This window comes from Littorina saxatilis, linkage group LG15, assembly GCF_037325665.1.
Source record: "Littorina saxatilis isolate snail1 linkage group LG15, US_GU_Lsax_2.0, whole genome shotgun sequence".
NCBI classification, from domain to species: Eukaryota; Metazoa; Mollusca; class Gastropoda; order Littorinimorpha; family Littorinidae; genus Littorina; species Littorina saxatilis.
This window is the reverse complement of record NC_090259.1, coordinates 30018072-30038708: the sequence shown is the minus strand read 5'-3', so window position 1 is coordinate 30038708 and position 20637 is coordinate 30018072. Positions and strand designations below refer to the sequence as shown.

The following is a 20637-nucleotide window of genomic DNA, read 5'->3' as shown; positions in this document are numbered from 1 at the left end:
CAGTGAAATGTGCTCATGACAAGGACAAGTGCAATTATCAATAATTCATGATCAGCACGCATCCGTTCGAATACGGTGGAATCGGGCCCCACTCTAAGACACCCGAGTTAAGTGTCCCTCCCTTTCAAGAGGTTTTGTAAGTTTCTCTGTAAATGTATCCCCATTTCAGTCCAACGCTCCCTCCTTTTTTAAGACTGACCTGAGTGTCTCAGAATGTTTTAGGTATCACTTGAAAAAAGGACGCGCAAAGAAAACCATTAAAAACTATGCACTAATCGTATAGCCAGTTCTATATCCTCCACGAATCTGTTTTTCTTTTTGATGAACCTTATCTGGTGCATAGTTTACAGTAACACTTTGAAAACGGCCACACACAAAAACTTCCAACATAGTGGGCGCGACTGTGGCACGTAAGTTTCGTTTGCATCCTCAGTTGTACTTCTGGGAACACTCAATACCTTCAAAAATTCTTCAGATAAACACTGGAAACAATTCGTGTTTGAGGTTAACTTGAACCTTCCCAAACATTCCAGAAAAAAGAAACGCTGAACACTAACAAACAAAACAAAAACTGAAAGAAAACAAAACTTTTGAAACGGAAATCATATAGTATAAGTAGGCACTGAGAAGGCCTGCAGCCGATCCTTTATTCCCAAAACAGTAGATCCTCAAGTAGTCGACATTGTGGTCTTTCAAACCAAATGGGAACATAAACAAAGATGGCGGTGCCGATCACGCTGGAATTCAGGTAACATTGAAAACATGCATTTGTTGGGCTGTGCAATCTTCAATGAGCGAGACATTTGTCACGAAAATACCTGTTTATCATATTAATGTATAAACGTGTTTTTTGTTGGCTATTCTGTTCTGTCTTTTTCTTGATACTACGTCGTTTTGTGTCGTGTTTTGATTTCTTGACTTGAAGTTGAACACATACAATGAGAACGTCACTCAGACTTTTCCAAAAATAAACTCCAGACTGAGTGTTTCCGCGTCAAACCCAAGAGGTACAGTGAACTAGATGAAGAATATCGTATCAGTTTCTTGCAAGTGAAGCAGATTAGTGGTGGAAAACTAGATTATATCCAAAACTTCGATCCATTCGAAAACGCAGAATAGTTAGGCCTACGTCCCATGAACTGTGAACTTTGAAGATGTTGCACTTGCAGTCGATGAATGTGAAAGTTGAAACACGGATTTTGCAATATTTAAAGCTACCATTTCTCATCACGAATTCGACCCCATCTATATATATATACGACTAGTGTCTGTCTGTCTGTCTGTCTGTCTGTCTGTTCGCGATGCACGGCCAAAGTTCTCGGTGGATCTTTTTCAAATTTGGACACTGTATTCAGCTACACCCCGGACACAACCTCATCGATGAGATATTTCAACAGGTGCTCTCAGCGCGCAGCGCTGTGCGCGCTGAACCGATTTTTTTGTTTTGTTTTTTTGTTGTCGGGATCCACTACCAGTAACTCTTCCTTATCTTCTCCAGTGTTTTCAGCCGCGATTATCTCCCTTCCTCCGTGTGGCGTCAATCCATATTCCCGTTGCTACGTTACTATTTTTAGAAGGTCACTGCACGTTACTATTTTTAGAAGGTCTCCAGTGTTTTGCGCGTTTATCTCCTTTCCTTCGTGCGCCGGCGAAGCCGGCGTAACACCCGGCAAAGCCGGGTCCCAGGCGCAGCCTGGTATTCGGCTCTACTTCTTCCCGGCGAAGCCGGTACCCGGCGAAGCGGGTAATCATCTTGTTAGTGATATAAGGGGTCCATATTTCGAAGAGCAGTACATATTATGGGAGAAGTGAGGATATATATATACTCACTCAACTCAGTGTGAAGTATTTGTTTAAAACTTTAATAAAATTATAAACCAGACTCAGCTGACGTCCATCTTTTTTGTAGCTGCATGTTTCTTGAAGGGTGAACTGCCCCCTATTTCTTTGACGCAACATGTTACATATATGCCGATATGGCAAATGAAGCGAGTGGGTTGAGGAAGTAGCGTTTCTTGGGCAATTCTCACCGCGATCGAGGAACGCTAGGATTTGGCGAGAGTTGCTAAGTGAGCATATGCCTTGGAGATGGAGGTGCTCACTACGCGAGATAAAATAGAGGCTGGACAGCTGCCAACTCCATTAGCTGTTCATGACTGTTTACCAGCCAGTGCAGACGACCTTTTTCGGCATCAACCAATGGAGTTTAATTATTGAGTATAGCTATAGCGATCACATCGTTTCGTACACTCTGGCTTATATATTTGCTTAGTGACATTGACAGGCTATAATTATCATCCACAAACAATTCTTGTGTTGAAAGAGACGGGCGGCTGGTTGAAGTAAATTTTGTGTGAGATGTATAATGCTTCTATTTTTCTGGCTCAAGGGACTTCCTGGTCGATCTTCTTTTACTTTTAGCAGAAACAAATTAAGGATGAAGAAAAGCATTACCATCTTTAATTATGATTATACTAATTATGATTATGTTTTCCTACTTGCAGCGGAGGTGCTGAGCTGTTGTTTGCCAATCAGAAAAAGCACAGCATTGAACTTCCAGGCAGCCAAAAATGTAAGTGGTTTATAGTCTTCATTAGGTTTGTCGCAAGTCACATTATATTTATAATAAGATATTCACAGTCGTCATAAATATAATAAGACTTGACAAACATGAAGTTTTGATAATTTTGGGTTTGGTTCATTCTTGTGTGTGTGTGTGTGGCACAAAATGTAATAGCAGAAAATATTATTTTTAGGCAATGGATTCCATTTTTTGCCTAAATTTAATTTTTCCTGAGGCCACAATGAAGACGATCATTTGATGGGATGGGGGGGGGGGGGGGGGGCATTGTACGTGCATTGGCATGTGCATAAAATATTTGTTTAGCTAAATATGCAGACAGCGTCAAGTGTACAAGATTGATACATTTTTGTTTGCAGGGGATGTGAAATCTTTGCTGCCATGGATCAGAGACAACCTGTTACAAGAAAGACCAGAACTGTTCATGCAAGGCGACACAGTGTAAGTGAATTAAAAGTTTACTGCAACTTTAACACATACCATATTTTTTCTGCCACCGACTGTGAAACTTTCATTTTTCAAACGGAAAATTTAGAAAATGAGCATTAACAAAGTACTTTTATTTTTACTTATTTATTTTTGAAACACACACTATAACTTATTTATATTGAATTTTAGAGTCAATCTTTTCATGTCGGTTCAGACACAAAACTTCACTAATTACCTCTGAAAAGATCAATCAACCAGCTATAGCACAATATGCGCCTGGTTTATTCAAGTTTTAACAACGTCCAAAACATTAACACAAATGATTTGTAAAATACAACAGGAATAACTGTACTTATACTGATTGGCATTGACTGTCAGTTCTTGAAAGTGTTTAAAACTTATTGAACATAGCATATTGCACAGTTATGCAGGGGCGTGTCTGTCTGTATGGGATGGTATATATATATATATTGACAACCTACATTTTGCTTGTTTGTCTCCAGGCGGCCAGGAATTCTGGTGTTGGTGAATGATGCAGACTGGGAACTCATGGTAAGTGACTCGCAACCATTTCTTTGGCAAAGAAAAGTGTGTTGGGAAAGCCAGAGAGAGAGAGAGAGTGTGAGAGTGTGAGTGTGTGAGAGTGTGTGTGTGTGTGGAGGGGTGGTGTGTGTGTGGAGGGGTGGTGTGTGTGTGTGGAGGGGTGGTGTGTGTGTGTGTGGAGGGGTGGTGTGTGTGTGTGGAGGGGTGGTGTGTGTGTAGGGGTGGTGTGTGTATGGAGGGGTGGTGTGTGTGGAGGGGTGGTGTGTGTGTGTGGGGGGTGGAGGGGTGGTGTGTGTGTGTGGAGGGGTGGTGTGTGTGGAGGGGTGGTGTGTGTGTGTGTGGAGGGGTGGTGTGTGTGTGTGTGCGTGCGTGCCTCTGTGTGTACTTGAGTGTTTACATGTGTGTTCATGCATAGGTGCCCCAACAGTGTCACTACCTTTCTATAAATTATGTGTGTGTTCATTGATTACTTTTTTTCATTTTTTTTTCAGGGTGAACTGGAATACGAAATACAGCCCAATGACAAAATAGTTTTCATATCAACATTGCATGGAGGATAATCTTGTTAATAAAGTGATAAAAAAAAAAGTTTAAACTGGTTTGGATCTATAGGTTGTTCTGTGTGTGTGTGTGTGTGTGTGTGTGTGTGACATTACTCAACAGTCAAGGGAAAACCAGTGTCTGGCCTGTCTAAAAACACATCCCGCTGGAGGGATTTTGCAGCCAGCGCAGTGAAGATAAAAGAGGGAACATTTTTCTCTGCGCACGCTAGCAAGCAGGATGTCCCAGAACTGTCAATGTCAATCAGTTAAGTTAGCTGTGGCAGACAAAGGCACCAAACAAAGTTAGACAAAATGACAAGAAGTCATTTTGCTTTCAAACAGAACAATCAAATTCAGGTTCAAGGAGATTGTTGAACACAGTTAATCATTCAATGGTTTATTTTTTCCACTGATTAAACAACACACATGCACACAATCAGATGTGCTGACAATAATTTGAATAAATGACATTTCCTGACAGATGCACGTCCTTCCCATTCATAACATGTAGGGATAAAAGAAAAACTGTATAGAAACACTAAGAAAATATGAAAGAAAAAACAAGAATCCTGTTCAATGTTCTCATGATGATCAGAGCTTATCACATACACACACTTCTTATATGAAGTCTTATATCACGCGCGTATCTCCAGACTCGGACTCAAGGCGTAGGGATCTATTTATGCCGTGTGAGATGGAATTTTTTACACAATACATCACGCATTTACATCGACCAGCAGATCGCAGCCATTTCGGCGCATATCCTACTTTTCACGGCCTATTATTCCAAGTCACACGGGTATTTTGGTGGACATTTTTTATCTATGCCAATACAATTTTGCCAGGAAAGACTCGTTTGTCAATCGTGGGATCTTTAACGTGCACACCCCAATGTAGTGTACACGAAGGGACCTCGGTTTTTCGTCTCATCCGAAAGACTAGCACTTGAACCCACCACCTAGGTTAGGAAAGGGGGGGAGAAAATTGCTAACGCCCTGATAAAAGATAATAGATTGTATGCAGAAAAACTGACACACAACCGCAAAAAATACAATTAAGGTTGATAAGTCAATACAAATGTAATAGCAGATATAATAATAATTTCAATAAACTGGACAACTGAAGTATGTATTACTTATTCTTAAGTAGGCGAACAGCTGTGTTAGTGGTTAAAAGTTGATGCATGTATTCTCAGTCTCTTTACAAAACAAAGTTTTGAGAAAAGTCAAAACCTGCAACACATTCTGCCCCTTCCATATGTCAATACAAAAACATCAAAATGTTAACAACATGTAAAAACAACCACCCTACTAAAAAAAAAAATAATCAGGCATGGGAATTGTCCGCAGAAAGACATTTCTGCCGGGGTTTTTTTGTTCCGCCGAAAAAGCAAAAGTGTCCGCCGAAAAAAATAAATGGGGGAGGCAAAAATGGCTCTAAAAACTAAATATAATGGCAAACTTGGAGCTCAGATGACACCAAATTGCACCATTTGGGATCTTTGCAGAAAACAAATTCCGGGGGGGGGGGGGGGGGGGGGGGATTTTGCTAATATTACTTACAAATGTTCCGCCTTTTTAAATTTTTTTTCTATTTCCATGCCTGAATAATAGAATACATGTACAATCCCTAAATGTATAAGTGGAAAACCAAAGGACGTAAAAGAAAATACATTTCACACCTATCCAATTTTGCTATTAAATGTTAGTTCAGTTGAGATTGTTATGGCTGAAGCTATCTCTCCGCGTTTTGCTTGTCAAAGACCTCAGCACCAAAAGACGGTGAAGAACAGCAGTCTGACTCTGAGAATTGAACAACACCTCTCACCCTATAGTGATACACACGGTATGACAGTCTTGGCTGGTGACCAATTCTTTCTTTAGAAAGATATTTCCTGTGGTAAAACAAAATCTATAAGTATAACCAGCGTCAGCTATAACCCAAGTCTGTAATACAGGTAACAACCCTATAGGCAGTCGTTATTTGAGCCCGAAGTTGACTTCGTGAAAACTTTGAGAAGTCGTTTTAGTGAAAACTCAAAGCTTTGTGCGGTCAGATTCGCGAAGTATACTTGACCCAGTTAAGGACAGGCTTAAGGCTGGTAGAGCTAGAAAAAAAAGGATAAAGTAGAACTCGGCGGACGGTTTTTATTTTTTGTATGAAACATGTATGTATACCAAGCTGAAAAAGTCATGTTCTGAGGTAAGAAAGATACGCGCTGTCAATGTTCATAACATGTCAATCACAGACTTCAATACTGGCTCTGTTTGGCCTTGGCTAGGAGTTCCCGAGAGATGATGAGTCGCTGGATCTGTGCTGTGCCCTCATAAATCTGAAACACATGAAAAGAAACACTTGGCTTCATTGATTTGATAGTAGAGAACGCCTATGCAGTATCTCGCAAAACAAATATTTATATACAGTATTCCACATCATGTGGAATCTGAGGCTGCAGAGCTCCTCCTGATGCCAGAATCTTGTCAAAATAGTTCAGCAAGACGGTATGAAAATGTGGCAATAACCTACCAGGGCCTGAAACAACATAGAGTAACGGCCTTCAAGGGGTCTCCTCCTTCTTCGTTCATGGTTTGACTCCCACGTTCACTCATGTTTTTAGCACGAGTGGATTTTTACGTGTATGACTGTTTTAACCCCGCCATTCGGGCAGCATACGCCGATTTCGGGGGAGGCATGCTGGGTATTTTCGTGTTTCTATAACCCACCGAACTCTGACATGGATTACAGGATCTTTTCCGTGTGCACTTTTGCTTGTGCTTGCGTGTACACACGAAGGGGGTTAAGTCACTAGCAGGTCTGCATATAAGTTGACCTGGGTGATCGGAAAAATCTCCACTCTTAACCCACCAGGCGGCAGCGACCGGGATTCGAACTCACGACCTCCCGATTAGGAGGCCGATGTCTTACCACCACGCCACTGTCGAAGGGGTCTTCAAAGCTCCAGAAAACCTTTGGACAGATGTCAGGCTCCATATGCACTCATGACAATACCTGTAGCCCAAAATCTGTTGTGCTACAGTTCACCTGCCCCCTCCCCCCCCCCCCCACCTGCTTTCGGTACGGAATATTTAAACTTACCTGGTAAATTTTGGCGTCTCTCATAAGCTTCTCCACAGGGTATTCACTGTTAAAGCCATTGCCCCCAAAGATCTGAAAAACACCAGAACAGTTGAAACTATCAGCAATTAAACAAGAATTACACTGCAAGAATCACCTGCTCGACAATCAAAACCTGTAAAAATGTGATAAGAATGTGTTGCTGCTTGGAGTAAAAAATGGCAAAATATACAAGTGCGCACACAGACACATGGAAACTGCACACACACAAATGAAGTTGCATCCACACGGTACACTCCATTACACCAACATTCGGCCTCCAGCACCCACACACACACACATACACACCACCACCATCATTAACACATGCATCTCAACCCAAACTCACAAACACACCACATTCCCCAACTCCCTCCCGCACACCCACCACCATCACTACGGCACCTCCCTCTTACTGCATTCCTCCCCTCCCACCACCCCTCTTCAATCCCTTTCCCCAATACACACAAGCAAAAACCTGCACCGCGTCTGCAGCACACTTGTTAGCAGCCAACGTCACCAGCCACTACCATCACTATCGCACATCCCTCCAACTGCCCCCAACCACCCCCCTTCCATCCCTTTCCCCCAGTACACACACACACACACACAAGCACACACCTGCACAGCATCCGTAGCACACTTGTTAGCAACGTCACCAGCCAGAGCCTTGGCGATGGAAGCGTAGTAAGTGTTGCGTCGCCCCTGGTCAATCTCCCACGCTGACCGCATGGTGGCAAGGCGAGCGCTCTCGATGCCGATGGCCATGTCAGCAAGCATGAAAGCCACTGCCTGGTGCTGCAAGAGGAATAGGCCAACATTAGTTTTGTCTCAAAAAACAAGCAAGGTACAGTCGAACCTGCCCTAGAGACCACCTGTCCATAAAGACCACCTGCCCATTAAGACCACCCCAAAGGATCCCTGACGGTTTTTACAATATAAATCACCTGTCCACAAAGACAACCTGTCTAAAGAGACCAACCAAGGGACTGAGCAAAAGTGGTCTCTTTAGACAGGTTCGACTGTATGTTCTAGGAACGTTTTATTGTGACAAAACAATACGATACAGTCACTGATCTTCGACCCAGCAGTGTTTTCAGTGAACACACGACCACTTATTATACAGAAAATAAACGTAACTGAAATTTTCTCAAGAGGCTCGTTCGGAAGACCTTGTGAAGCCTTATTTTGGAACGTTGGCAGTCTCTTTGTTTTTGGATGATTAGTTTTGTATATTTGTTGTCAGCACTTGGAGCCACTACAGCCCTTCATCAAAAGTGTTCTCATACATCAATGTACATGGTAATGGTTCAACAGGTGAAGGTTTTAGTTAGGGCATCAAAACCTCCATGAAATTTTTTAAAAAGCCTAGCAAGGTGCAGGGCTTAATATGACCCCACGAATAATTCATGCATTCACTGGTGAACACAAAATAAGAAGCTTCTATATCTCAATTCATTCACTGACTGAAACCACAAAATGTCATGATGCCATGCTCAGCATTTTTTTTTTCTCTCTCCATTTTTCAGGCTCAGCATACTAATAAGTAATATCAACACATCACGTGTAGATTTATCCCCAAATGCTTGGGACTCCCAAGTTTTATAATAACTTCATGAGAGCCTCAAAGCCACCAGTCTTCTCTTGATATGAGAGGTGGGCCATTTCTGCAGCTTGTTGAAGGCTCTAAGATTCAATAACTAAAAGCACGCGCACACTGACATACCTCACAGATGGCTTTTCCCATGGTCTTCCTCTCCATTGAGTATCGCATAGCTTCGTCCATAGCTCTCTGAGCCAGACCCACTGCACCTGCTGCCACCTATACGAGGATTGGTAGAATTGATCAGTCTGGTAATCACATATATGAAACTAGATGATTACCCGCTTCGCCGGGTACCGGCTTCGCCGGGAAGAAGTAGAGCCGAATACCAGGCTGCGCCTGGGACCCGGCTTTGCCGGGTGTACGCCGGCGCACGAAGGAAAGAAGATAAACGCGCAAAACACTGGAGACCTTCTATAAAATGGTAACGTGCAGTGACCTTCTACAAAAAGTAACGTATTAACGGGAATATGGATTGACGCCACACGGAGGAAGGGAGACAAACGCGGCTGAAAACACTGGAGAAGATAAGGAAGAGTTACTGGGAATGGATCAAGAGAAAAACCAAAATCGGTTCAGCAAAACCAAAATCGGTTCAGCGCTGCGCGCTGAGAGCACGTGTTGAAATATCTCATCGATGAGGTTGTGTCCGGGGTGTAGCTGAATACGGTGTCCAAATTTGAAAAAGATCCACCGAGAACTTTGGCCGTGCATCGCGAACAGAAGACAGACAGACAGACAGACAGACACTAGTCGTATATATATATAGATATGTAAGAATGGTAGTAAAAAGCTGCATTCGGATGACCTTCAGCTATACCTGTTCTCTCTCTTTGTCTGTCTGTATGTCTGCGTGCCTGTGTGTGTCTGTGTGTCTCTGTCTGTCTGTCTCTCTCTCTGATCAAAATAAGTACTTATTACCCTCATAATTAAAGAGGTATCGAATCTACTGCCTACTTCACTCATCATTTAAGAACTATCCAATCCTCTCTCTCTCTCTCTCTCTCTCTCTCTCTCTCTCTCTCTCTCTCTCTCTCCCTCTCTCACACACACACACACACACACACACACACACACACACACGTATGCGTATAAATGTATTACTCACTGGTGGTCTGGTTTTGTCAAAAGCTCCCATAGCAACCTTGAATCCAATGCCCTCTGACCCCAAGACATTCTGCAAAGACAAAGAAAAGGATGAAACTGTGAACAAAGAAAACCTTGTTACATTATTAATGTGTCTGTGCATGATTAAGGCACTGTTGGAGTTCAGATGGGTTTTTTCCCCACTTAACTGCTGTAAAATTAGAGAAAAAATGGTCCATCAAGACTTACAGAATTTTGTCCAAAGACGCGTACTTAATATATTGATAGTGACTTTGTCAATTTGTACGCCTAGGCGGTATATTTGAGTGAACCAAGATGATAACATAAAGTACTTCATGAAAATCCTATTAACACAGTTAAAGCTTTCTCAACTTCTTACTGCCGCCATCCCAACTTTTGGGTTTCTTTCTCAGTCTCATGCTGTGACTGTGTCGTGCAATCATACCCATTGTATAGTATGGTATTGCATTGTATTGTATTGTATTGTATTGTAAAGTAAACTCACCTCAGCTGGTACCTCCACATCTTCAAAAGTAATCCCGCGTGTGTCTGAGCAGCGCTGACCCATGTTCCATTCCTGCACAGGCAAGCTAGCATGTTTCATTCTTTCTTTCTTTCTTTATTTGGTGTTTTACGTCGTTTTCAACCGTTCAAGGTAATATCGCGACGGAGGGAAGGGGGGAGATGGGATAGAGCCACTTGTCAATTGTTTCTTGTTCACAAAAGCACTAATCAAAAATTTACTCCAGGGGCTTGCAACGTAGTACAATATATTACCTTACTGGGAGAATGCAAGTTTCCAGTACAAAGGACTTAACATTTCTTACATACTGCTTGACTAAAATCTGTACAAAAATTGACTATATTCCATACAAGAAACACTTAACAAGGGTAAAAGGAGAAACAGAATCCGTTAGTCGCCTCTTACGACATGCTGGGGAGCATCGGGTAAATTCTTTCTCGTCCCAACCAATATGGGACTCCCCCTAACCCGCGGGGGGTCATGTTCGATTAAAAAGTTGTGAGCTATATATATAGTTCAATAAAAAAAAATATTAGACTATCGGCTCACCAAAAAGTTGCTTTACTCCTTGAATAATTTTCAATGTCCAGTACCTTAATTTTTACACTGCAAAATAATCTGAGAAAATAATAAGGTACATGAAAGAGGGAGAGATCACTATCCATGATAAAATCAAGTCAGATTTGGAGAAGAAAAAAAATATATGTATTGGAAAACCAATGCCAACCTTCCTCTCTCGCGTAACCCAAGGGGAATCACTATCCATGATAAAATTGGATTTGGAAAAAAAAAAGTCACAGAGTAACAATGCCAACCTTCCTCTCTCTTGTAAGCCCTAAAGGGAAATCCCCATCAATGACAATATTGGATTTTGAAAAAATAAAATGCATCGGGAAATACAAGACCAACCTTCCTCTATTTCGAAAGCCAATGGGAATCACCATCCATGATAAAATTGAATTTGAAAAAAAAATGTACCGGAGAACGAAAATACAAGGTAAAAACAATGCCAACCTTCCTCTCTCTCGTAAGTCCAGGAGAATCACCATCCACGATGAAACCAGTGAAGGCCTTGCCAGCAGGTGCTTGAGGGTCGGAGTCGGTGCGAGCCAGGACAAAATACCAGTTGGCGTGTCCGCCGTTGGTGATCCACATCTTCTGTCCATTCAGGATATACTTGTCACCCTTCTTGACCGCTTTGGTTCGAACCCCGTTCACGTCTGACCCTGCTCCGGGTTCTGTTACGCAGTAGGCCTGGAGAGAATGATATGAGGAGTGTGTCTTTAAATGCGGAAATTCACTTGGACATACTTTTTTGGTTACGATACAATAGCACCTCTGTTCTCTCCAAAATCTGAGAAAACAGGTCTAACAAGAAGAGCAAACGCTCGATCGAGTCACTTTCGCAGTTCTGAATATTATATGAGGCATCAGATGGACAGGAAGAAATTGCTATTCACAACACAATGAGTCACGTTCACATAAAATTTGAGCCCGGTCACTTTTATAGTTTCCGAGAAAAGCCCAACGTTAAGTTGTGTGTTGCCGAACAGAAAAGGCTAGTTATCTCCCTTGTTTTTCTGATAACGTTCGTAAAAGGCTACAGATGTAAATACTTTGATGTAAAGAATAATCCTACAAAGTTTCAATCACATCCGATGAACTTTGTCAAAGATATAAAATGTCTAATTTTTCCTTTGACGCTGACCTGTGACCTTGAAAAAGGTCAAAGGTCAACGAAACCATCGTTAAAGTGTAGAGGTCATTGGAGGTCACGACTAAACAAAATATGAGCCCGATCGCTTTGATAGTTTCCGAGAAAAGTCCAACGTTAAGGTGGTGTCTACGGACGGCCGGCCGGACGGCCGGCCGGACAGACTAACACTGACCGATTACATAGAGTCACTTTTTCTCAAGTGACTCAATAAAACAGGAGGTAAATTTACAGAGTATTTATGAGAAAAAAAACGTACCTGAAAAAGCGAGGTCTTAAAAAGAATATGGGGGGCCCAAGTCTTACATGGAAGGGTCTTAAAAAAGGGGTTCCACTGTAGCAGAATATTCTTCACTGATGGTAAAGAAAGTCAGCAAAAGGTTTAATCATGAATGTTTTCATTTCAAACGATGCAAACAGTGATGATGCTCTTCGAAATCATGCCTTTAGAAAACGTAAGTATAGAAAACAAAAACTGACGCATTATTTTGTGAAAAGAGCAAGTGTACAGCTGGATCAATCTAAACAGCACACACACAAAAATGATGAAGGAAAGCAACGTACACACATCAGCGGCTCTTCAGTCATGCGTCCCAGGTACTTCTGTTGCTGCTCCTTTTTGCCGGCAATGATCACTGGCATTTGCTGAAAGGGAAACACATACACAGTGATTAAACTTGGTGTTGTGCAAACTATGACTGTGAAACAAGGCAGTGAACAACTAACTAGACTTTCATCATGTCTAGAGGTCACTGAACCCTAAAAGCATGACAAGTTTAGTCAACTTTTGAAAATCTAACAAAAAGACCAAAAAGCACTGTACTCACGTTGAAAGACAAACACGGAACAAATAACGGCGACGTTATTTTTTCCGTGTTCGTCTTCTAACGTGAGTACAGTGCTTTTTGGTCTTTATGTTGTTTGCTCTCACGTGCAGTCGCCATTGTTTTTTTTTTGCTTATGAAAATCTACTTCATGCAGCTGGCTTGGCTGCACAAAGGTTTGGCACTGAATTTTTGATAAAAAAGAATGTTCAAAGTCTTTGCAGAGATGTCTTCTGGCTTAATTCTTTCTTTATTTGGTGTTTAACGTCGTTTTCAACCGTTCAAGGTTATATCGCGACGGGGAAAGGGGAGGGGGGGGGGAGGGGGGGATTGGGATAGAGCCACTTGTTAATTGTTTCTTGTTCACAAAAGCACTAATCAAAAAATTGCTCCAGGGGCTTGCAACGTAGTACAATATATGACCTTACTGGGAGAATGCAAGTTTCCAGTACAAAGGACTTAACATTTCTTACATACTGCTTGACTAAAATCTTTACAAAAATTGACTATATTCTATACAAGAAACACTTAACAAGGGTAAAAGGAGAAACAGAATCCGTTGGTCGCCTCTTACGACATGCTGGGGAGCATCGGGTAAATTCTTCCCCCTAACCCGCGGGGGGCTTCTGGCTTAATTAAGGACAGTATATACAATGCTGAATTTCATGACTCTCCTAATTTCATTCAGGATGAGTCACTTATTTATTTAAAACAAAATAAAGAAAGAAAGAAATCGCTCACCCCAAGAGAGTTAGCCTCAATGGCTGTCTGCACACCTGTACAGCCATAGGCCATTTCCTCTGTGACTATGCAGGTATCTAGTATACCCAGCTGCATGCCACCTGGTACCACAAATATGCGCATCAATAATGTGAATATGCATCAATATTTTAATAACAAGACAACAGTGAGCCAGCATGAAGAACTAAATGTCACAATAAAAACAATTGGCACAATAAAAACTCCATTGTCAACTATAGGAATCTCAGCCTATTGTAAAGTGCTGTTCACGTGGCAGACTTGCAACCAACTTTCAAGCGATCTTAGTCGGCGGCAAGTCAAATCAAAATCGCTGCCCATGTGAACAGCACAAACTCGCAAACTATCCTAGTTTTAAGCGGCTATTCTCGCCAGACTTAGCCTTTCGGGATTGTCTGGTCGTCCTTGTTGTTTTCCGGAGAAGGGAAGACTTAGCAGAGCCACAGAGCTGTATACTTCTATATATAACTCAGTGGCTAGAGCCAACCAATCATTAAGCGCGATAAAAAAAAGTCTGGCGCGAGTCACGGCCAAGTCAGGCAGTGCTCAACTGGGTTTTGGAGGCTGACGCGAGTCGCTGGCGAGTCTGGCACGAGTCGCTGGGGCTGTTCACATGGCAGACTTTTCGCCGATTCGGCCTCAACGACTCAGGAGCGATTTTCAAACGACTAAAGTTGGTCACATGTCTGCCATGTGAACAGCACTTAAGTGCTGAAAGCCAGGAGGCAATTACCCTCTTGCAGTGTCAGCAGGGTGAAAGTAAAAGCACAAGCAGAAATCTTAAGTGTTCAGCTAGCTGTGTATTGAAAAGAAAAAATGGTTTCCTACCGTAATATTTACTGTAGCAAAAAGAGGGGTACTTATTTTCTCCGAAAACCCCATCTAAATCTATCATCAAAGTGAAGTATTGGACATGCCTGTGAGAAGTCATGCCTGATGCACCCTTATTTTTGTGTTAAGAGCCGGATTTTCGACGAAGTCGATGCAACAATTTCAATGCAAGGGAGGTAACTCTTCTTGCTCGAAAGCACAAGTATGATGATGTCACGTGATTAGTGCTTCTGCTCCTTCGTAAATCCTCCCACAAACATGAAAATAAAGCCATGAACGGTGAAAGTTGCAGATATCAGTAATGATTTTAAACAAATATGTAACACATTTTCTTAATTTCTGGTGAAGTTTTCAGAGACCAAAAAGAGATGCCTTACCACAGTGCTCTGGAATGTGTGAATTCATCAGACCAAGGCTCCATGCTTTCTTGATGATGTCCCATGGATACTACACAAAAGAAAAAAAACCAATGAATCATACATATATATATATATATATATATATATATATGTACAGTTGATGTATTTGAGGTAAGGGGATGCATCAAAGGTAAGTAGAGACGGGCGCTGTGGCAAGACGTCGGCCTCTCAATCGGAAGGTTGAGGCAGAGACTGTAGAGTATACAGAGACGCTCCATGCGGTGCTGAAAAGTGAGACCGGATGCCCAGTGGCGCCACCACGCGGAAACATGGAAAAACCTACTTTCTCTTTCCACAGCAGTAGTGATATCGTGCTGCACAAGCATGGCAGCGCCAACGCAAAAACGCAGTGGGGCATGGTGTTCGGCCATCAATTGCTCAAACCCGTCGCGATATAACCCTTCGTGGTTGAAAACGACGTTTAACACCAAATAAAGAAAGAATCAATTGCTCAAACGCACATGCCAAAGGCTTCAGGATGTTCAAATTTCCCAAGGAAGAGAGCAGGTGAGGATTGTTTCTTCAATTCAGTTTTCTCTCGTTAAATGTTGGAAAATCAGTAAAAGTTGTAGCGTCGAACTGCGTGTAGATCTATTCTACCGGAACAGTGAAAACACACACTGTATACACACTACAGCCTCAAACCAGTCCAGAGGGTAGACACAGAGAGAGAGAGAGAGAGAGAGAGAGAGAGAGAGAGAGAGAGAGAGAGAGAGAGAGAGAGAGAGAGAGAGAGAGAGAGAGAGAGAGAGAGAGAGAGAGAAAGAGAGAGAGAGAGATTGGCGGATTGGATTGGATTGTTTACTCATTTAGGCCGTAGCCCCTTATGACGGGGGTGAACATATATACAATGACATAATGACATTTGCACACACATCAAATGAAATAAATCATACACGAACTACTAAGACATTACATTTCAAATAAAATATACCGTAGGCTTACATGAACTAAGACATAACAACACTACGTAGCCGAAATGCTTTGTACACATAAGCTGACAACTTTCGAACAATACCTTCATTCACAGATGCCATAAGCATAGAAAACTTGTGTAAACTTGGGTTTCTATAAAACTTAGCAGGAATAAACTGGCATCGCAAATCACGAAGTGCGGGGCAACAAAGCACAAAATAAAGCTCATCTTCCTTACTTTCCCTGCACAATGGGCATAACAACATATCCGCATCGTATCTCTTATATCGATTAACGTGCACAAATAGTTCTGTTATTCCACCTCGGAATCTTGCCATAATAAGAGAGAGAGAGAGAGAGAGAGAGAGAGAGAGAGAGAGAGAGAGAGAGAGAGAGAGAGAGAGAGAGAGAGAGAGAGTGAGAGAGCTTTCTGAACAAGAAAGAAGCAACTGAAAAGAAATAAGAAAATCATCGATCGATCAAGATTCTTTAAAGTCAGCTTGGTCACAAGAATCTGGTTTAAGTTGCTGTATTTTACAGTTTTCCTTACATGATAACTTCTTAGCTCCGTGTTATTGACAACCCATTTCAGTTTCGATGTGCTGGGACGACACCAAATTGACTGAATGCCTTAGTTACCGATTTAACCGGGAACTATTTCGTTAAACGATTAATTCCTGAATATTTTCTCAGGCTTAACTAACCATGTATTCAGTATGTATTTGTATTTGATTAAAACACACAAAAATAACGACGGTTAGTTCGTGAAAAGAGACTGACTTGAATCATGTTTGCATAACTACAGCGATGCAGCGAATATTGCCTAAGAAAATTAATTTGATTTAATTTTAATCTATACCATTTTCTGCGGTGTTTTTATGGTCATTTAAAAAGGATGTTCACAAACAAACATATTTTTTCATCCAGTTACTGTTTGCAGCACTGTCAGCCGGACAGAACAGACAGTATGTTAATATAAACGTGATATAAACACAGCCGACAGCAGCCGCTTTTCGCGAGCTACCTTGTGCGGCAGGGAGTGGCTCTTTTCCCGCGCTGCGCTGGCCGGTCTCAGTTTCGCACCGCAGCGCAAAGAAGAATGACGCGTCTCTGTATACTCTATAGTCTCTGGTTGAGGGTTCGAATCCCGGTCGCTGCCGCCTGGTGGGTTAAGTGTGGAGATTTTTCCGATCTCCTAGGTCAACTTATGTGCAGACCTGCTAGTGGCTTATCCCCCTTTGTGTGTACACGCAAGCACAAGACCAAGTGCGCATGTAAAAGATCCTGTAATCCTTGTCAGAGTTCGGTGGGTTATAGAAACACGAAAATACCCAGCATGCTTCCTCCGAAAGCGGCGTAAAAACGGTCATAAACGTAAAATTCCACTCGTGCAAAAACACGAGTGTACGTGGGAGTTTCAGCCCACGAACGCAGAAGAAGAAGAAGAAGAAGAAGAAGGTAAGTAGCCACACTACAAGTACAGATGTGGTTAACTCCCTTGGACCAGCCAGTGCAAACAAACACAAACAAAACCAAAGGTATCAGTGCTACGATCAAACACACAGACATGTGCACATGCACCCGACGCCCCAAAAGAAACAGACTTACCTCTCCTGTTCTGTCGTATTCTGCAGCCTTTGGAGTGATTTCTTCACGAGCAAATTTCCGGGCAGTTTCTTGGTACTCTCGCTGCTCGGGACTGAGCTCTAAAAACCACACACAAATGTAAAAATACTGACAAGCCAGGTAATATCACTAAGTCCCGTGAGGGTTTTACCCTGCGTAGCTCTGCCTGGGGCAAGAACCCAGGGATGGCCTGACTTGGGACTGCTTGACCGAGCCCTGACATATCCATCCACAAAATAAAGTAATTCAACGAAATATCGATTTCGATCCCTGTACTAAGCATTGGAAGCACCCAGGCTGATGATCCTTGGTATGTGACCAAGTGAAATGATGCTCAGCTAGTGTCCCTTTTAAGCCCTCTGTGTGTGTGAGTGAATGTGTGTGTGTGTGTGTAATTAGTGTGTGTGTGTGTGTGTGTGTGTGTGTGTGCAGACCTGTTTACCCCCATAAGTGTTTTGGAGTAATGCTCAGCCCCAAAAATAGTAATCCTGGCACAAAAATAGTAATCATCCAGCATTCGTCGCCAATTACAACACACATGACAACTGTGTCTGCAAAACGCAATCATGCTCATGTATATATCCATCATTCACAAACAAACACATCAGTCAGTTTTTGTAGTCATCATAATTTCAAAGAAGATCACATCAAAAGCACATGCATCACTGATTCTTTTTCTTTTGCTCGTAGTAGGCCTTTTTCAGTGTGTCAAGTGCTTCTCTACTGTACTTGCGCTTGCCGAATGAGTGAGGGCGAGACTTCACCACTAGAAGGCTCTCCAGCGTCTCATCAGACAGACATGATCTCTGGTCAGTCCTGTGCTTTTTCACCCCATTTTGCCATTGAAAAAAACAATGCCAAACATGTGAATTAATAAAAAATAAAAAATTTAAAAAATAAAAAAAATTTTAACTTTTTTTTTATTTATGAAAATCGTAGTCTTGACACGGATAGCGGAATGGCGTATTTTTTGCAGAAAATCGTAATAAATTACGCCAAAATCGTAAGGGTAAACAGGTCTGGACTGTGTGTGTGTGTGCCTGAGTGTATAAGTGTCTGTATAAGTGTATGTGTGCCTGTGCATGTAATGATGTATCTGTGTGACCATGTGTGTGCATGCATGTTTGTGTTACATAATGTATGTGCACATATTTCACTGCACCAACATATATCAGTATACTTACGAAAGCTGACACCAGAGAAGGATTCGTTGGGGCTACCCTCTGAGGTGGCAGCACTCGGTGCTGTCGATAAGCTGCGAAGACCACTCTTCACTGTACCTGCCACCAGCCGACTCTGCAAGCACAGCCAATTCATTTTTCTTGTAAATTTATCAATTAAAAAGCAATATAATTAACTATTTCTTTTTTGTAATATACTGCAATGTTTATATATATATATATATATACTAGATGAATACACGCTTCGCCGGGTACGGCTGTGCCGGGAAGAAGTCGAGCTGAATACCAATACCTGGCTGCGCCAGGTGTACGTCGGCTTTGCCGGCGCACCGCACGGAGGAAGGGAGATAACCGCGGCTGAAAACACTGGAGAAGATAAGGAAGAGTTACTGGGAATGGATCCAGAGAAAAACCAACATCGGTTCAGCGCTGCGCGCTGAGAGCACGTGTTGAAATATCTCATCAATGAGGTTGTGTCCGGGGTGTAGCTGAATACGGTCTCCAAATTTGAAAAAGATCGACCGAGAACTTTGGCCGTGCATCGCAAACAGACATACAGACACAAGTCGTATATATATATATGTAACTCAGTTGTCCTCAAAGCCCCCAAAAAACGAGCTTCAACATAGTACAATGTCACCAGATTGTATTCTTAATTGACGGGCGCAATGGCTTGGTGGTAAGACGCCGGCCTCCAAAGCGGAAGTTCGAGGGGTTTGAATCCCGGCCGCGCCTGGTGGAATAAGGTGGAGATTTTTTCCGATCTCCCAGGTCAACTTACGTGCAGACCTGCTAGTGACTTAACCCCCTTCGTGTGTACACGCAAGCACAAGACCAAGTGCGCACGGAAAAGATCCTGTAATCCATGTCAGAGTTCGGTGGGTTATAGAAACATGAAAATACCCAGCATGCTTCCTCCGAAAGCGGCGTATGGCTGCCTAAATCTAAAATGGCGGGGTAAAAATGGTCATACACATAAAAATCCACTCGTGCAAAAAACATGTGTACTTGGGAGTTTCAGCCCACGAACGCAGGAGAAGAAGAAGTATTCTTAATTCACTACCTGCACCATAATTATACCAGACAGCCCAGAACACACTCCTATACTTATACAACATTATCTCAAAACTCCACCGTTCAATTTATACCAATTACAACATGAAACATTTGCAGAAAGCTTAAATGAGAGTAATCTTTCTAGGGCAGAACTGTTCATACTTTTATCAGCATTGGACCGCAACACTAGTACTGATCCCATGACCTTTGTGAAATAACAGCTTTTGGCTTTGCTTTCACACCCTCCAGGAGGCATTTTTGGTGTGACCTCTTTTCAGTTTGCAATTTCTATTACTATAGCTGTGAATGGTAACAATCTCATTAAATAAGCCCGAACTTCTTGATAAACAAACTCGACGAAATGAAAAAAAGGAAAGAGAAAAAAACTGCACTCATTATCCTAAGCCTATTCGAATAAACAATCAAACCAGGGGACAAACTCAAACTGAAACTATCCATGCGTACAAACTTCGAACGTGGCTACAGAGCACTTGTAACGTGTAATGTTATACAACGGCGCTAAAGTATGCTTTAAACGCAATTATTAAAAAAAAAGAAGATTTCAAGGCTTGTAAATACTTTTCTGCACTTATTTCTTCGCAAACTTTACCTGTCGCATCAAAAACGCCATGTTGTGTTGTCGCCGAGAGCAGACGAAGTGTTTTCTCTGTGTTTTGTAAGATTCCAAAGTACGCGTGAGTTGTGCAAAAAGACGAAATGTGAAATGGCAGTGAAAGGAAAGTTCAACGAACCACAACATATAAAATGAAAACTGTATCACTTGTTTAACTTTACGTCAAATATATCATCCAGTTGAGATGCTGCATCTATAGGAAAAATCACAGTTTTTTTTTTTTTTTTTTCTCGGTG

At 42.1% G+C, this 20637-nt stretch overlaps 3 protein-coding genes across 3 annotated transcripts in view; 1 reads left to right on the top strand and 2 right to left on the bottom strand.

The window, feature by feature from the left end:
* The first annotated feature begins 615 nt into the window (after positions 1–615).
* Positions 616–4155, top strand: LOC138949045 (ubiquitin-related modifier 1-like). Its single transcript, XM_070320775.1, has 5 exons — positions 616–748; positions 2505–2572; positions 2941–3022; positions 3514–3562; positions 4045–4155. Exons 1-5 carry the CDS (start codon positions 720–722, stop codon positions 4111–4113), a joined length of 297 nt encoding a protein of 98 aa, XP_070176876.1. The 5' UTR covers positions 616–719; the 3' UTR covers positions 4114–4155.
* Positions 4156–4476: 321 nt separating this feature from the next.
* On the bottom strand, positions 4477–20505 carry LOC138949042 (medium-chain specific acyl-CoA dehydrogenase, mitochondrial-like). Its single transcript, XM_070320772.1, has 13 exons — positions 20378–20505; positions 18715–18826; positions 17513–17610; positions 14948–15017; positions 13722–13822; positions 12721–12801; positions 11457–11696; positions 10425–10496; positions 9921–9989; positions 8936–9031; positions 7831–8007; positions 7192–7263; positions 4477–6427 (listed from the first exon to the last, which is right to left on the bottom strand). Exons 1-13 carry the CDS (start codon positions 20396–20398, stop codon positions 6347–6349), a joined length of 1290 nt encoding a protein of 429 aa, XP_070176873.1. The 5' UTR covers positions 20399–20505; the 3' UTR covers positions 4477–6346.
* The window catches only part of LOC138949041 (TRMT1-like protein), a 322855-nt gene continuing 312745 nt past the window's right edge, over positions 10528–20637 (bottom strand). Inside the window, exon 9 of the transcript XR_011450147.1 lies at positions 10528–10696. The gene's annotated coding sequence lies outside the window, so the exon portion shown is untranslated. The remainder of the gene's footprint in view (positions 10697–20637) is intronic.